This window comes from Ailuropoda melanoleuca, chromosome 5 (assembly GCF_002007445.2).
Source record: "Ailuropoda melanoleuca isolate Jingjing chromosome 5, ASM200744v2, whole genome shotgun sequence".
NCBI classification, from domain to species: Eukaryota; Metazoa; Chordata; class Mammalia; order Carnivora; family Ursidae; genus Ailuropoda; species Ailuropoda melanoleuca.
The window spans coordinates 21,970,214-21,986,303 of NC_048222.1; the positions used below are offsets into that span (position 1 = coordinate 21,970,214).

Sequence of the window (16,090 nt, forward strand, 5' to 3'; positions counted from 1 at the left end):
TTCTACCGCTATTTTTGAAGAAACACTTGGCAGCTCTAACAGACACATATAAATTGAAGTAATTCTGTTCAGAAAATTTTAGTTGAATTTGGCTTTCTGGATTGCTCATAAATTCCCCATGTTTTGGCTGTCCAGTACTGACACCTTTTCTTAGCTCCTTTTTGGATCTTACCCAAGGCAGATTCTTTCTCATCAAAGAAAGCACACATAGAAAAGTTCTCTTCAAAGTTTGCCATAACTCCCTCCCAAAACCAATGCACCCTGCATACTACCTTCCCTAATAAACAGGATCTCACGACCCTGGTCAGTTGCTTTAGACAGAGGAATATGTAGGTCTTAACACTCTGTCAGCCCAAGTGGAGGACTACAACTGGGGCCTTTGCAAGGCAGCTGTCCAGAGCCACTGCCATGATTTCTTAAAAAAGCCAGGACTCGACCACTACATAGAGAAGGTAGCACCTGCTAGGTCAGGTGTATTCCACACGGCCAGACACTGGCCCTGCCTCCTCCAGTCCTGCTTTGCATTAAAGATTCACTCAATCTCCCCATCCCTCTTAAGTATTTTACAGTTTTTTAAGTGAGAACACTTCCTTAAAAGAAAATGAGGTGTGGACAGACTAAGGATGTAGTCCAATATCTGTCAGGCTTCCCCATCTACAATGAACCAATTGATTTCAATCATTACAGAAAAGGGAGTTACGGGAGTTATCCCATTACGTATGATGTTTCTATTATTAGGATAACCAAATCAGAAATATACATAAGACGAACAGGAATACCACACCCTTTGGCGTGTGCTCTGCACTAATAGTTGCTAGGAAGCACTTTGATGTTTTCGTAAGGACGATCATGGAAACTGGCTGTTTCCATGCAGCGGGTTCCGCTTCTCTCTACACCGAGATTCACAAACACACATCAGGTATCTTCTGAGAAGTTTTAACATAAATATCTAACTTTAGTCTGGCAGCTGCCAATCATATTTGGGCACAGAATACCTTTCAAAGCACTTCTATACACACCAGTGAAACAGCATCTAAGAAACTTTAGGTAGGAAATGGGTGTTTTAACTTACAACTAAATGTAAAATAGCAAACTCCAGAAAGGAAAAATCAGGAAACAATATGGTAACAAGAGGCATATTTTATTAAGTTTTCCCAATAACTGGAAACATTACTGCTAAATTGCAAGTTACAATTCAAATGATACCATGAGTAACTGGGATACATATCGAGTATTTTCAGAGACCAGCTTCCAAATCTTGATCACTAAATGGAAAGATTCTTCAGAAGAACAGTCCCTTACCCTACATACAGAATGAGAAAAAAAAAAAATTAAAGATGCCATGATGGTATCTATCAAATAACTGGAAAACATTTTAAAAGTCAATTTAGTGTACATTATTGACATGTAAAAAAACACAAATGAATTTGTAGTAAACATTTCCATAAAGAAGACATTCCATCTAGGAGGGTGATAAAACTCATGTTGAATATATGCTTGAACTAGGATACTACAAGGAAAGAAACTTTTTATGAAGCCCAATTTCTAATGATGTCATCATAACTAATCAAAGGAAATCACCTGAGTATATACTTCTTTCCTATCTCCAACATTTAAAAGGGTATTCTTTAACTACTTGGCCTAAATTTGAAGATATGGGATTCCTCTGTTTCATTCCAGAGATTGTATTTTTACCTAGCCATCTAGCGTTACAAAATGATGACAAAGCATAGGAGGAATGCAAATACGAAACAGATCTGAGGGGCGCCTGGGTGGCACAGCAGTTAAGCGTCTGCCTTCGGCTCAGGGCGTGATCCCGGCGTTATGGGATCGAGCCCCCACATCAGGCTCCTCCGCTAGGAGCCTGCTTCTTCCTCTCCCACTCCCCCTGCTTGTGTTCCCTCTCTTGCTGGCTGTCTCTCTCTCTGTCAAATAAATAAATAAAATCTTTAAAAAAAAAAAAACAGATCCGAGAACACTACATTTCTCTGCCTCTACCACATACCACAAAACATACATTTTTTGTATTGTAGAAATGTCCTGAGTATTTGTTTTGGAGAAAAAAGCTGGTTATTATAATAGAAAAGAAATTACAATAAAAAAAATCAACTTATTTTGAAAGTAGTGGAGTGGAATGAGTTATATACTGGGGAATAAACAGGATGCAACTAATAAGGACTAGGGGATGAATATGAATACTGGGAAGGTCTTTTTTTGGGGGGGAGGCGTCTTTAAAATTTATGACAAGATGCTCCCCTCCTTCAAAACCTCGATACTTCACAACCTGATGTCTGATACTTTCAAGAATAAGGTCCATATAGAGAACAGGGTCCTCAGTGTATCTGTTTTCCAGATCTCACCTACCCTGATTACAGAAAGAACTATGACCTTTTTGAGGGTTATGTCCTAAGACTTAGGAACACTGACATCTGACAACCACGTGGTATTTTTGAAGTATAATAAACCAAATGCTTCATCAGAGATTAACTTATTTGAAAACTATACAGCTACTCTGAAATATGAATGCAGGCTAAAGAAATTCACTAAATTATGACCATCATCTAACAGAGGTTTTAAAAAGTTCCAAATTTCTGCCTCAGCAAAATTACTAATTCAAATAAAATCATGTATATGTATATAAAGAATGTTTACAGGGTTCCTTTCCAGTAGACAAATCTAGAATGCTAAATTTGGGAACAAAAATCTACTTCTCTCACTTAAGAAAAAAAACTGACAATGGGTCTAAATATTCTGCCCATCTTAAGACCATGACTGGAGCACTTGCAAAAACAGTTACTAAAAGGGGAAATCGGGGAATAGAGTATTAAAGGAGTTGAATAACAGTGTTCTTAAAGTTCCACTTTCTATTCTTTTGCATCTGCCAAAGAGATAAGATACCTAAAGACTACTTTGTGTTGTGTGTAATTTTGGTGGTTTCTATTTTCCTAATAACCCCTAGGAACCAATTTTGATGGCCATGTGTTAGGTGGAATCTCACCATTCAAGAATCTTTCATAATATCACTAAATTTGACCACTGTTTATACTGGGGGAGGGGAGGCAGGAAGCATGATAAAACAAGCACTTTTACAGATGAACATCACAACAGCACTACTACTCTAAGGGCCGAACATTAACAAAACCCAAATCATAATGCTGAAAACTAAAAGTAGACAAAAAATTAAATGGAGAATTCCTTTTTTTTCCTTTTTCTTTCTTTCTTTCTTTCTTTTTTTTTTTTTTAAATCTTTTATAGGACAGAAACCTTAGCTCATGTCTTCTGGCTGTCATCATCTTCCACTGAACTGCACCTAAAACACAAAGAACAAGTAACAAGCAACTTTGTTTTTTAAAGAATAGGTAATAGTTTTGAAGGCATAAGATGAACTGTTTCTAGTGGAAGTTAACTTACTTATTAAATAATTATATAAAATGAAGCCATGAAAATCACCTGAAGCATCAAAATGTAAACTATTTTGAGTGAAAATAACTACAAAAGACTTGAATATGCAGCATATGATCACCAAAATAAAGTAAGTCATGGTGGGAAAATCACTACCCATTTTGGTAAGGTAGACAAGCTGCACCTGTGATGCCTTATTTAAAAGGCTTCACTCTACCTGAAGATGGAAACCACCTTTTATTTATTTTTATTAAGTCTAAATCATGAAGAGACGGGGTGTAGACTCAAAGTTGGCTTATTATATCATCTATCACCTTCCTGGCTGTAGTTCATTTCATGTCTTTAAATGGAGCAAAACCCACCAGAAGAATGCTGCTATTCTGATTTTCCATTCTTGAATGCACCAAAATGTGCATGCTTGTTGTAATTAGGTGCCTGGGTGAATAAAAAAATCCCATTTACAATTTAAAAATATTATTTAAACCCCCAAAATCTGGTTATTGTCCACAATGCTCAGGAAGATAAGCATTAATTTTACCACCCAAACAGAAAAGATGTACATACATTTCTGAAAATTCTCTCCTACCATGTTAAAAATACAAATTCCTTTGTGTTGCAAAACCAAGCTGATTTACATGATTTTGTTTTAAATTGTTGCTAAATGTTTATCTACACATGCTGTCAGAAATAACCTTGTTAAGAAGGTGAAGCTGGTGTCTCAGCAAATCAGACCCCTTGGAGAAGGCGGTGAGTGGCCTGTGCCCCGTTTTCCTTTTCTCTTTCCGCACCATCAAAAGGAAAAGTGAGAAAATAGCAGAAACATTAGTTAAATCCTGAATTACACCCTGCAACCTACAGGAATTATCTCACTACACTGAAAGCTGACAATATTTGTAGGATTTTTTTTTTTTTTGATGAAATAGGATCCTGACTATTAATAAAAAATGATCAACTTGTGGCTAAGCTTACATCTTTAACAAATAAATCTTTTAAAGACTTAAAGGAAGAAATGAAAGGTTGCTTTTTAACTATTTATGGTTTACCTGACTTACCAGCACTGAAGACAAAAACTTTTAAAAATGGCTACAAATGCCTTGTTCACAAAAGACTTTATTATCTAGTGATGCATACTGAGAACATACAGAAATCTGCATGGTCCACTTCACATGCAGGAGAACAATCTTCACTTTACAATAAGTGAGTGTCAACTGTTTTATGCAATAGACAACACTTTAAAGTCACATTCTTAAAGAAAAGCTTCATTTACAAAAGAAATAAAAGGTAAAGAAGCAATTACCGCTTTTAAAAAGCAGCTGCTTTGTTCAAGAGTGGAAGGTTTATGCCTGTATTGAAAGACAACATGATCACAAATAATGAAAACAATGAACAAATGAAAAACACTTTTACCATAAAGCAGTACACTTTCAAAATGACATACAAATAGTTAAAAATTTCATTATGTTGTCTAACTTTTAAATATGAGGACTTTCAGAATTAGGCCTCAACATGTGTAATTAGTAAAGGAAAACTATGCGTTTTTCTACGTCACTATGAACTGTATTTAACAAAATGTATATAAAGTCTATAGCAAGTTGATTTAAAAAAATTAAAGTTAATAAGAAACAGTACACTGAAGGCGCTCTATCCATCAAGCGCACACTCCTCCAATTTTAAATGTGATGAACACAACAGAAACTGTAACTATGCCACAGTTGCAATGCCAAAAAATAAAACAAGATCAGTTATCACACATGCAGGGAATTCCGCCACAAAGCTAATATCCCTCATTTGTCAACTGTTCCAATAAAATAACATCTTAAAACACCAGTGATGTTGATGGTTTAGCTTACCTTCAGTGTACTGAATGTTGTACACAACCTGCTTTAAAAGAGGAGACCATCCCTGCAGGCAGGCTCAAGAAGGAACAGACCCCTTTCGGCACTGACTACACCAAGGGCATGCTGCTGTGGCCTGCACACACACACCTAGGAAAACGTGAATATAAACAGCATTTATGCTGGCCATTTTATCTGAAGACCAAAATGAAGCCAAGTTTGCTAAAAATAAATCAACCACCCAGTATTACTACTCATTTTATAACAGATGCTTTTGTCTTTTATGTGAACTGCAACCATATACATTAGCACTGTAATTTTGTGCAGTCTTGGCAATTAAAACAGTTCTACAGTGAAATTTCACATAAGACACAAAACAGATTAACTAACATTTCTAAAAGAAATATCACCCTTGGTGTTAATTCAAATATATCATGCTTCCTCAAATTTGCTGGAGAAATATTTATAAGTTTATATACATTAATAAACTGCTGTGAAATTTCTTCAGTCTTTGTATTTAATTACTCAAACCCTTGGAGCTTCTTCATCTCGTTTAAATTTTTTCCTGGATGAAGGCATGCTGTAGGGCCTGGTTGATGCTAATTCGTTTAGCTGGGTCCAACATTAGGATCTGGTCCAACAAGTCCTTTAGCTGGTGTACTTTTTTACGTTGGTCTTCAGGAAGTCGCTGGCACCCAATCAAGTCAGCCAACAGGTCCTTGGTTGGATTAATGGTGCTCATGACAGTAACTTTCTCCTAAAAATAATTTTTAAAAACGTGTACGTCTACATGAGTTACTAAGCATATGTACCTTAAATCAGACTGCTTGGTGTATTAGAACTTCTAATATATATACATATATATGTGTCATATATATATATCATCTACTCATTTCAAACTTCTACAAGGCTTCCTCTATTCTCCACATCGTTTTAAGAAGCAACCAAAAAACTTGAATTAAAAAAAAAAAAAATCAACCGCAAGTTAGCTATGATAGCTTTTAAAAAACATACTGTAAGTTTGTAAAAAGATCAAAATGCTAACAGAAAGGAAGTCTATGAAAATCCCCACACTGTTAAGTAATTAATAATAATTCACAATAAGCACTTATCGTTTGAACTGTCCTCTTCCTACCCCAAAATGGTGACAGACAGACATGGAAATTTCCGTTGTTAAGTGCTCTGACGAAGTTAGGAACAGACAATATAACGGGGCAAAAACAGAGAAGTCCTTACTTCAACCTGGAGGATTTGGAAAGGCTCATACAGAATGTGTATTTCCCCTGAAGCCTGAAGTTGGGTAAATTATTTTGGGGGTGAGGAAGTAGAGGAGGCAAGTAAGGTCAGGCTGGTCTGTGAACAAAGGCAGAGAGGGAGGACAGAGCACGCCCTTCAGCTGACTGCCAAGAGTGGACTGAGGACGTTTACAGAGTACCATGAGGGGGTGTGCAAACTGCTCAAGATGGCAGAGTTCAGAGAGGAGCCCAACGAAGGGATTTTAAGCACAGAGAATAACATGATCAGATTTGTTTTCAAAAGGATCACTCTGGTAAGCAGTCCAGAAGCTGGATGGGAGGCCAGAGAAAGAAAATGATCCAAAGAACAGAGGAAGAGGGCCTAAACATGACCTATGATAAGAACAGACTCATTATACTAGACAAACATATTTAAATCCTTTCCTCTTTCTCATAACCTCATTGTGTTTTATTCAGGAATTGGTCACCAGGAAAAAGGAATTATTTTTAGTGTTTTAACTATTCACAGCTCCTAGTACCACCCAGTATTCAGCTCGTTCACAATAAGACAATCATTTAACGTAGCAGTTAAGAGACTTACCCTCTCTGTTACTTTATCAACTTCTATATACATGAAGTTGAGGTTTTGATCAAAATGTTGGTCTTTGAATACGCCTTTCCGAATCATCTGGCAATAAAGCAAAATAAAACTTGGGTTTTGAACTATTATGAAACAGTCTGGCCTACCAACAATTTAATACATAACAAGTCACAAATAAGACTTAGTCTATCTGGGTTTGTCTTCTCGTTTAAGGAATCTCTTAGATTCCTTGTTCTGGAGAGCTCAACATCTTTGAAAAAGCTAATATAAACGCTGTGCCTGAAACTACTTAATAACTTGAAATCATATTTTCCCAGGCAGTGACTTAACCAATTATAATATCACGTTGTGCTTTTACTATTCAAAATTGAGACTCAAACAAAGACAAAATCATTTGTTCTTGGACAGGAAAAATATTACACATTTGGGGCCTTTTCTCTTGGCAGTTTAAGAGACCCGATGACATTTTACAAATTATGTTCCAATAGCCCTGAAATGATACAGGTCGGATCTCATTAAAACAAGTACCAACAAGTACCGATTTCTGTGTAACTTATTCTAAAGAAGTCCAACATGAAAGAATTTGGACAGTACCTAAAAAACATAATGGCTTCTGACCTATAAGCTGAAAAATCTGTAATCTCTCAGAAATTCAGCAAATAAGCGGAAATCATCAAAGTTTAAGATATGGCCCTCAGGTTTATAAATGCCTAAAGTTTCTGCTTCATTTCTGAAACTAATTATTATAGCTGAAGCATTAAGGGTGAGTTTTATGTTAGAAAGATGTCAATTTTAAGTGAGTTTTTCTTGGTACCTTCCTTTCCCAAACAACTTCCAATCTTTAATAAACTGATGGCCATCAAGTTCCTTTTCCAGTATTCACCCGTCATTCTCTGACAACTGAGCCCTTCTTCACATCTGAACTAACCTGACCTGCATCTTTTTTCATTCCACCTCTCAAGCATGTTTGGTGCGGTTACCAATAACGGTGTGCTCCCAAGGCTGCTTCTCTGCCCATCATTAAAGGATAATAAATGGAACAAGGGAAGAACAAAGATATGAAACAGTCATATATACATGTATGGTGCTTAACAAATTTATGCTGATCAATTTCTTTTCCTAAATTCCAATTCTATTCTAAATTATAGGCCCCTACGCTCCTGCTTAATTTAAGAGAGTAAAGAAAAGCAAAGAGGGACATTAGAGGGGAACAGGAAAATGGAGTTCTCTTATTCACTTCTGATAGCTCTTGGCTGGTTAGAACCACTGTTTTTAAACAGCAGAAATGAAAAAGAGCTAAGGAATCACAGTAGCCATATACCTGCCTTTCTGAAATGGTTTTATAGCCACTAGTGATGAGTGACGTGTCAGCAATCCATTGGTCTACTATAAACTATGGCTAAGACCGTGAAAAAAAAACCCAGCTCATATTAATGTCCTACCTTATTCGGCATCTTTCCTTTGAGATCCATGGCGAGCTTCAACATATGGTTATTGGTTTTGCCAGGAAATAAAATTTTTCCAGTGTAGAGTTCATATAAGGTACAACCTACAGACCACATATCTATACCATAATCATAGCTTTTACCTATAACTGAAAACAAAATGGAAGCTTAATACAGGATGACAGAAACAATCAACTATTTATTTTCGTTAACAGGGGATTAATGTAGCTTGGCCTACATAACTGCAATCTTAATACCTCACTTTGGCATTAGCTTCAGGTTTTTTCCCCATTAATTCTCAACAGACTCTTAAACTTAAAAACCTTAAAAAAATGAGGGAATGCGGAAGGAACTGAAGGAGGGGGCAAAAGGAAATGTGTATTTCTTTTCTCATTTCACCTTTGGTGGAGGTGCTAACCAGCCTCAACCAAGGCAACAGGAAGAGCAAAAACAAAGGTCCCATACAATCCATAAATTTGATAATCAGACCTTGAGTAATCAAGAGCAGTCTTCTAAAGCCGAGGATTTTCCACAACTGTTTTGCTACTCTTGCCAGACATGATCAAGACTCCTGTCACAACTACCACCATTCCACCTGAGGAGGATGAACTTGCTACGGTTCCCTTCCTCATCAATGACCTCGTGCAGCTGCTGAAGTGCGATGGAAAACAGTACTTAGACATTAAATATGCTGTTTCCACTGCATAGGATGGCCCAGGTCAAAGAACATTTGAAGAAACTTACTGATTTCAGGAGCACGATAAAATCTACTGACAAGATAAGGTGTTATGTCATTATCCGCAACATGTGAAGCTGACCCAAAATCGCAGAGCTTTAAAATAGTTTTTGATTCATTAACCTGCAAAACATTTTATCATGGAAGTTTAATTCATGCCAGAAATAATTAAAACAAGTAATCAGATAAAAATAATTGGCTTTGAGAAGTTACTTCCAATACTGAAAACAAAGTTACCCATATTATAATTCCTTGTCTAATTATCTTATAACTCAATTTCCTAATTATAAAAAATTAAGAGCTATCAAATATTTGATTATAATTAGTAAGAGAACTTTTTTCAGTGAGGAAATATGGGATAATACCAATTACATTTAATTTTAACCAATGTTACTTTGAAAAGGGAGGGGTAGTAAGAGAAAAATCTCTTTGAAGCAAAGCATCTTCTAAAAATCCCCAGAATACCTGAATAATGTCGAGTTACTATTTAAAGGAACATGAAGACAACTCATTAATAAGGGATCAGACTTAGATTAACTTTCAATTGACTGATGTTAACTTTCAGTTGCCAGAAAATTATGATAGCAATGAAAGCAGAGGATGATTCAGACCGAATCTGGGCAAAAACAGAATGAAAACATTCTTCATCCGAAGCTGCTAGACCATCCCAAATTTAGCATTCACCTCAAGTCTAAAAAATATTAAATCCCTTAAATATAAAGAAGGTATTAGTCAACAAAATGTTAAAATATATTTAATATATTTGGCACAACTGATAAATATGAACTCTATATTAGTTATTTGTTTCTTTTTTCCTTTGTAAATACTTCAACATACACAGTAACAGTGACATCTGCTGAGAAAGGCTGGAGTTGCTCCCATGGCTGCTGCCACTCATGAGTCAGAAGCATGTTCAGGATTAACAAGTGAAGATAATTCATATTCCAGAGTCCCTTCCCCCCTTCAAAAGAGACACACACAAATTCCGAGTTGGGACTTGAACTTGGCCTATAGTTCCCACCCCAAAGTAACATAACACTTTAAATAAATAGTCCTAGGAACTTTCTACTGGGATATCATTAAAGCTTGGTCAGTGTTACCGATTGGCCCATTACAGATGATATCCACAGAATTAAGCTATTAATGGAAATGATTATTTTACACTGCCATATCCATAACCATTCTCTTCGCCTGGGGGGATCAGGAAAATCAGTATCTTCAAATGCAAAAGTATTTCTGAAGCTTTTTAAAGTCTAAACTGCACTTAGCTACTTAAGGTGCAATTTAAAACCCAGAGAAATCCCAAAACAATTTTAAAATTAGAACCTATCAGTAGGACTCGGGCTGGCTAAAATGCCTTCAACAGTCACAGGGTATCCACACTTATGCGCACTTCTCCAGTTTGGCTACACAACGTCTGTCCTCCATGAGGGACGTGGTACTCCTACCCACTGATGGTTGAGATCATGGGCTAAAAGCTTTGGATTTTCATTCACAAACAGCTTCCTCTAGTTTCTGATGTCTACTTCCTCCTTTCTCAGGAAGGAGACAACAGTCAATGTCTGAAATCCATGTGTAAACCTATACTATAATAGCAGTAACTCAAGGAAAATGAAGTTTTAAAGACAAGAGCTCCTAAGTACTGGTAAATGCCTTATTCTTTAACTTCTACGGTGGTTACACAGATGTTCACTGCATTAGTTACCATTAAATTTTACATATTTTATACATTCTTTGATACAGATGGTGTATTTCACAATTTAAAAAAGAGAAACAAGACTGAGGTAAAAATTAACTATGAAGCTGACAAGTCTACAATTCATTCCTAACATGAAGTCTATAATTCATTTATTTCACTGTAATTACTTAGCTTCTCTAACCCCAGGTTATATTATATATGTAACACATTGTAAAGTCAAAACCTATTACAATGGAATGTCTCATCATTAACGTGGTTGTCTGGAAGGAAATACTTTAAGATATTAAGAAAGAAGAAAAATCTGAACCAAGAGCTAAGCTACTGATGAGGAGTCCTTAACAAACTTTAATGAGATCATAATCTTCTAAAAGTGTAGAATACAGGGTACCTGGGTGCCTCAAGTCAGTTAAGCATCTGCCTTCGGCTCAGGTTATGATCTCAGGGTCCTGGGATCAAGCCCCGAGTTGAGCTCCCTGCTCAATGGAGAGTCTGCTCCTCCCTCTCCCTCTGCCCCTCCCCCCTTGCTTATGCGCTCTCTCACAGTCTTAAATAAATAAAATCTTAAAAAAGAAAAAAAGTGTAGAATGTTATTAGTAGACAAGCTAGGAATTCCCCAAGTTGTGAACACACTCCCAACTCTGAATACCTCAGAACAGGGGTGAAGAAATAGGGCCAGGGAAGGAAGTATTATGTGTGCATTTATCGCTCCCCTATGAGAACGTATTACTTCTAAATTTAAAAAACACAAACAAACCCTGTGAAAGCTGCGAATTACCTACCCAGAAGTCTTTAGTTAAGAAATGAAGAATGTGGAAGGAAAGCCTTTCAACGTAACGCCTAATCACAACTGAGCTCTGCTGTCTTTGGGTCCCTCCTGAGCACCTAAAAAACACTACTCCATACATCTATTTAAGAGATAGTTCCTTTAAATGTCTCTTAGCCTGTCAGACCACAAATCAGAGAACAAAGAGCTGTAAACACTATTTCAAAACAGCAACATGTGCATTTTTTCTGTTTAGATACCAGAGGAAGCCCATCGTTAATACATTAAGGCACTCTTGGGATTTGTGTGTACTCTAAATCCATCAATCTAAAGGAAAAAATTAAGACAATAACCTATTTTCTCTTTCTTTATACTTTACTATAAAATTTCATGGACCAATTTCCAAAAAAGTAAACATTGGTTAAGTCCTTTGTAATGGGTAATTAATATGCTGAGTTACTCTTTTAAGACATCATTTCTAGAATAATACAGTGGTTATCACATTAGTGGTAAGAACTTATACGGATGTACAAGGCACCCTGATTGTTTGACTTACCAGGATATTGTCTGGCTTGATATCTGCATGAAGGATATTGCATCTTTTAAGGAGTTTTAATGCCAAGAATAACTGCTGACTGTAGGATCTTACAGCTTTAATGTGAAGACCAACATCCTTACCATATTTTTTTAACACCTCTCGTAAATTCATACTTTTAGGAGAGAGAAAAAAAAAGCCCACAAAATTAGGGGTTACAATGAAAAATGGAAATAAAAAAGGCAAAAACATGTTCAAGCATAAAGTAAAATCAAATCCAAAATATTAACTGAAAAGAAAGTATCTGTTCGTGAGCACCCCCAGATGTTTAATAAATCATTCTACACGGAAATGAGAGCACAGGAACATGAGTATATAAGACAGTTTTCCAATAAAACTCAATTTTCAAAATAAATGGAAGGGAAGACATACAATGGTAAAATTCCTATTGATTTTAGAATGGGTTTACATTTGAAAGCCCAAAACTGAAGCCATACTTTTGAAGATCAAAACTGTATTTCTACTCCATTACTCTCATTTCATTTTATTACACTGTGATTCTTCCTTGGAAGTATTTAACTTTGAGAGAATCTCTGCTGAGCTGAAGGCTATATGAGGTTAGTGTCTGACACAGGATGTGGTCAATCACTGTCTTTACATTAATGATTGTCACGAAGCTAGTTCTGAATCAAAAGTAAAAAACAAAACCAGAGCTAACCAGAAAAAATTAACACACAGAAATTTGTCATGGTGTTTATCTAAATTTTCAGTAATGTACAAGTTTGACAGCATACCTTAGAGGTTCAAATACGAGACAGAGATGCTGTTTGTGGTAAAAGTGTCTGAAGAGTCGCAAACAATGAAATTTGTCATCAGGATCAGCATCATTGAGTTTTTTCAGGAATTCTAGTTCTTTTAAGCCAGTTTTTTGCCTGAAAAGAAAAAGAAAATTAGTTAAAAACTGAAAAGAGAAATTTAAGAAAACTAAACAATATTTACTTGTTCCAGTCTGATGTATCATAAGTGAAAACTAGTTTGGATTTTTTAAGTACTAATGGTAAATCTGCTGAGGAATGACAAATCTGTATGTAACTCACACAATACATTATATTTAGTCAAATATTGTTTCCATGGAGCTTATTTCCACAACAATTAACAGAAAGAAACACTGGAGGAACAAACACACTTTGCTTGAAGGGAATGCAATCCTGCACATTTTCTTTTTTCTTTCCAGGGAGGGAGGAGGAGCAGAGGGAGCCGGAGAATCCTAAGCAGATTCCACGCCCAGCGCAGACCCAGACATGGGGCTCAATCTCACAACCCTGAGATGATGACCTGAGCCGGAATCAACAGTTGGACGCTTAACTGAGCCACATGGGTGCCCCCAATCTTGTACATTTTTATTTCAAAAACGTCTTGATGTAAATGCGATTTTAACAAAAATGGAACCACACTACATGGAAGTCTTACCAAATATTAACATTTGGTTTTCCTCTAAAATTCTAGTTATAATTTGTCAATAGGTCATATTTTTAAAATGGCTTTGAAATATTTTCTAAGCCTAGGGCAGCTGAAAATGTTAATATACATCTGTGACAGTTCCTTCCAGTGTTTTAAAGCCGATGGCAAGTTGACTTTAACATCAGCTCAGTGTGTGGTACGGACTGTGCTTATTAAAACCTGTGGGTATGGCAATTACCTCTATTACGTAAAAGGAAAAAAGGCAACAGATTCACTACCAGCCTTCTGTGATTTTATAACTGCAATACTTTTACAGATTGTGTTACTTTTTAAAAATGTTCATTTGTGAATACCTGTGTTTTTAGGTTTCATTACGTAAGTCTTCTGAACTTACATGAGCTCATTGTTTCTGATGATTTTTACAGCCACTTCTTGGTTAGCTCTTGCATTATCTCTGGCTCGTACAACATTACTGAAGACACCCTGGCCAGTGTAGCCATACACATTGTAACGCTTATCTAGGACTTCACCTATGTTCACACCTAAAAAAGTAAATTAAGAAATGGGAATTCTGACTATAATAAATACTCACTTAACAAAATGATGAGATAAACGTAATAAAGCAAAAGAAACACGGTGCAGTCACTTAAAAAAATGTGTCAAATCTCTACTGTGTGCCTGGTTCTCTAGACACCACAGAGAATCAAAGACGAGCTTCCATCAGTCACTCTTTCATAATGTGGTTCAAGCTGCATGCCCACTTCCTATCAACTGCTGAGGATTTTAACATTGAGTAGGGAAGAAATGTGCTCACTGAAGTGTTTCCAACTGTAGTCCTGCATGACAAATACTGCATGACTGGCATCCCAAGTTCCTTGTATGTCGTTTTTCTTGGTTTCAGATCAAGACGAGCAAGTGACGTTCCCCCTTCCTCCTGGAGGGTATCTCATGGCTGAAAACAACTTTGAATAGATTTAAGTTGCACGTCAAGTCTTTACCTCACTTCTTTCATGAAGCTCCTGAGCTGCTTACTAGAATACAACATGGGTTCATGCAGCTATTAGATGTGCCACACATTTTAAGTGATGGCACTGTGATGTGACTTTCAGAGATCTCCAACGTGTGACTGCATCAAGCAACATCCACAAGATGTTGTAATGAACTCTAAAATTAATCAGAACTGTGAACTTACGATAATAGCCTTCTGCATCTGTCCAGTTATCCCTGAGGTTGGGATTCTCTTTGAAATCTTTTCCAATGCCAGCAGCCCGAAGACGAGCACTCTGAAATGAAGGAGGCAACAAGAGAGCCACTGACTTACTAATCAGGCAGACATTTAAAGCACTTCCTTTAAAACCAAAATGGGGAAAACCAGCTATAATTTAATAGAAACATTTTAGCCAAATTAAGTTAACTCTTATTGTCACCTTTGTAAATGCAATACAGCTGGAAACATGATTACCAAAGTCTCATACCACAATAATGCTCAGGAAAAAAATTAACAAAGTTATCTTCAAAAACTCTTAAGAATATGACTAGGGGATTAGAAATGAAAACAAAAACTCAAAGCCAGATTTGATTTTCTATAGCTATTAACAGACAAAGGAGGACAAAAATTACAAATGGGCACTGAGCTAACAGTGTTCAATTCTCTCTCCTACCAATTTTCACGTTTCTTTTACTGCTTTGTCCATGGAACACCCTTTAATTTCTCTTCCTTTATACGCTGCACTAACAGTTTGTGTGGGAAATTAAGAGTATTTGGCACTTCTGAAGAGTATGACACCTCACTTTCCATGACACCTAGAAGACCCTTCACTACTGTCCAAGCAAATGACAGGTGCTAATACTTTCACTGGCTAGATCATCATTTTATCCTCTCTTAAACTAGCTTTGTTTTCCTCTTCCTGTTGCAAAATACAAATACATTACTTAAGCCAACGACCAATGTCTTCATGGTCCTAGACACGGACTGCTTAATTTTACTCTATTTTTAATTTCTCTATTTTATTTCTACCCCTCCGCTTTCCCTTGCCAAAGCCTCCTTATTTCTCATGTTCTCTTGAATTTATAATGAAAATGGTCTCATACTTTTAAACATGTTTTTAAGACTTTTTCAAGAAAAGTCACTAATAGCTAAAAAAACGAAAATTTCTTACCCTCTTGCTTGTAATTAACATTCCCCCAACTCTTCAGTGAATGATCCAAATCCTAAGTTCTCAATCACCCACAATATCAAAACCCAAAGTGGACTCTGTCCTAATACAGACCTGGAAATTTACATCATCTTGTTTCAACTAAGCACCACCACCCCAACCGTCCCGGTGTGTAAAAACCAAAAAAATGTTTCAAAAAAATAACTACATGTTTAAGTCATT

At 36.4% G+C, this 16,090-nt stretch overlaps 1 protein-coding gene across 16 annotated transcripts in view; it reads right to left on the minus strand.

The window, feature by feature from the left end:
- Positions 1 to 1,120: 1,120 nt before the first annotated feature.
- Positions 1,121 to 16,090, minus strand: part of PRPF4B (pre-mRNA processing factor 4B) — a 37,615-nt gene continuing 22,645 nt past the window's right edge. The window contains exons 8-18 of one of the 16 annotated variants that reach the window (XR_004625401.1): positions 14,905 to 14,995; positions 14,107 to 14,254; positions 13,046 to 13,183; positions 12,273 to 12,426; positions 9,263 to 9,377; positions 8,516 to 8,667; positions 7,074 to 7,160; positions 4,095 to 5,994; positions 3,765 to 3,837; positions 3,265 to 3,310; positions 1,123 to 1,303 (exon numbers count right to left, since the gene is read on the minus strand). Coding sequence is in view for 1 of the 16 variants with exons in the window: in XM_002924225.4 (XP_002924271.2) it covers positions 5,791 to 5,994; positions 7,074 to 7,160; positions 8,516 to 8,667; positions 9,263 to 9,377; positions 12,273 to 12,426; positions 13,046 to 13,183; positions 14,107 to 14,254; positions 14,905 to 14,995 (1,089 nt within the window). In the remaining 15 variants the exon portion in view is untranslated. Of the gene's footprint in view, positions 5,995 to 7,073; positions 7,161 to 8,515; positions 8,668 to 9,262; positions 9,378 to 10,091; positions 10,216 to 12,272; positions 12,427 to 13,045; positions 13,184 to 14,106; positions 14,255 to 14,904; positions 14,996 to 16,090 lie in introns of those variants that run through there. The other 15 variants (XR_004625403.1, XR_004625402.1, XR_002143721.2 and 12 more) reach the window with 15 other exon arrangements.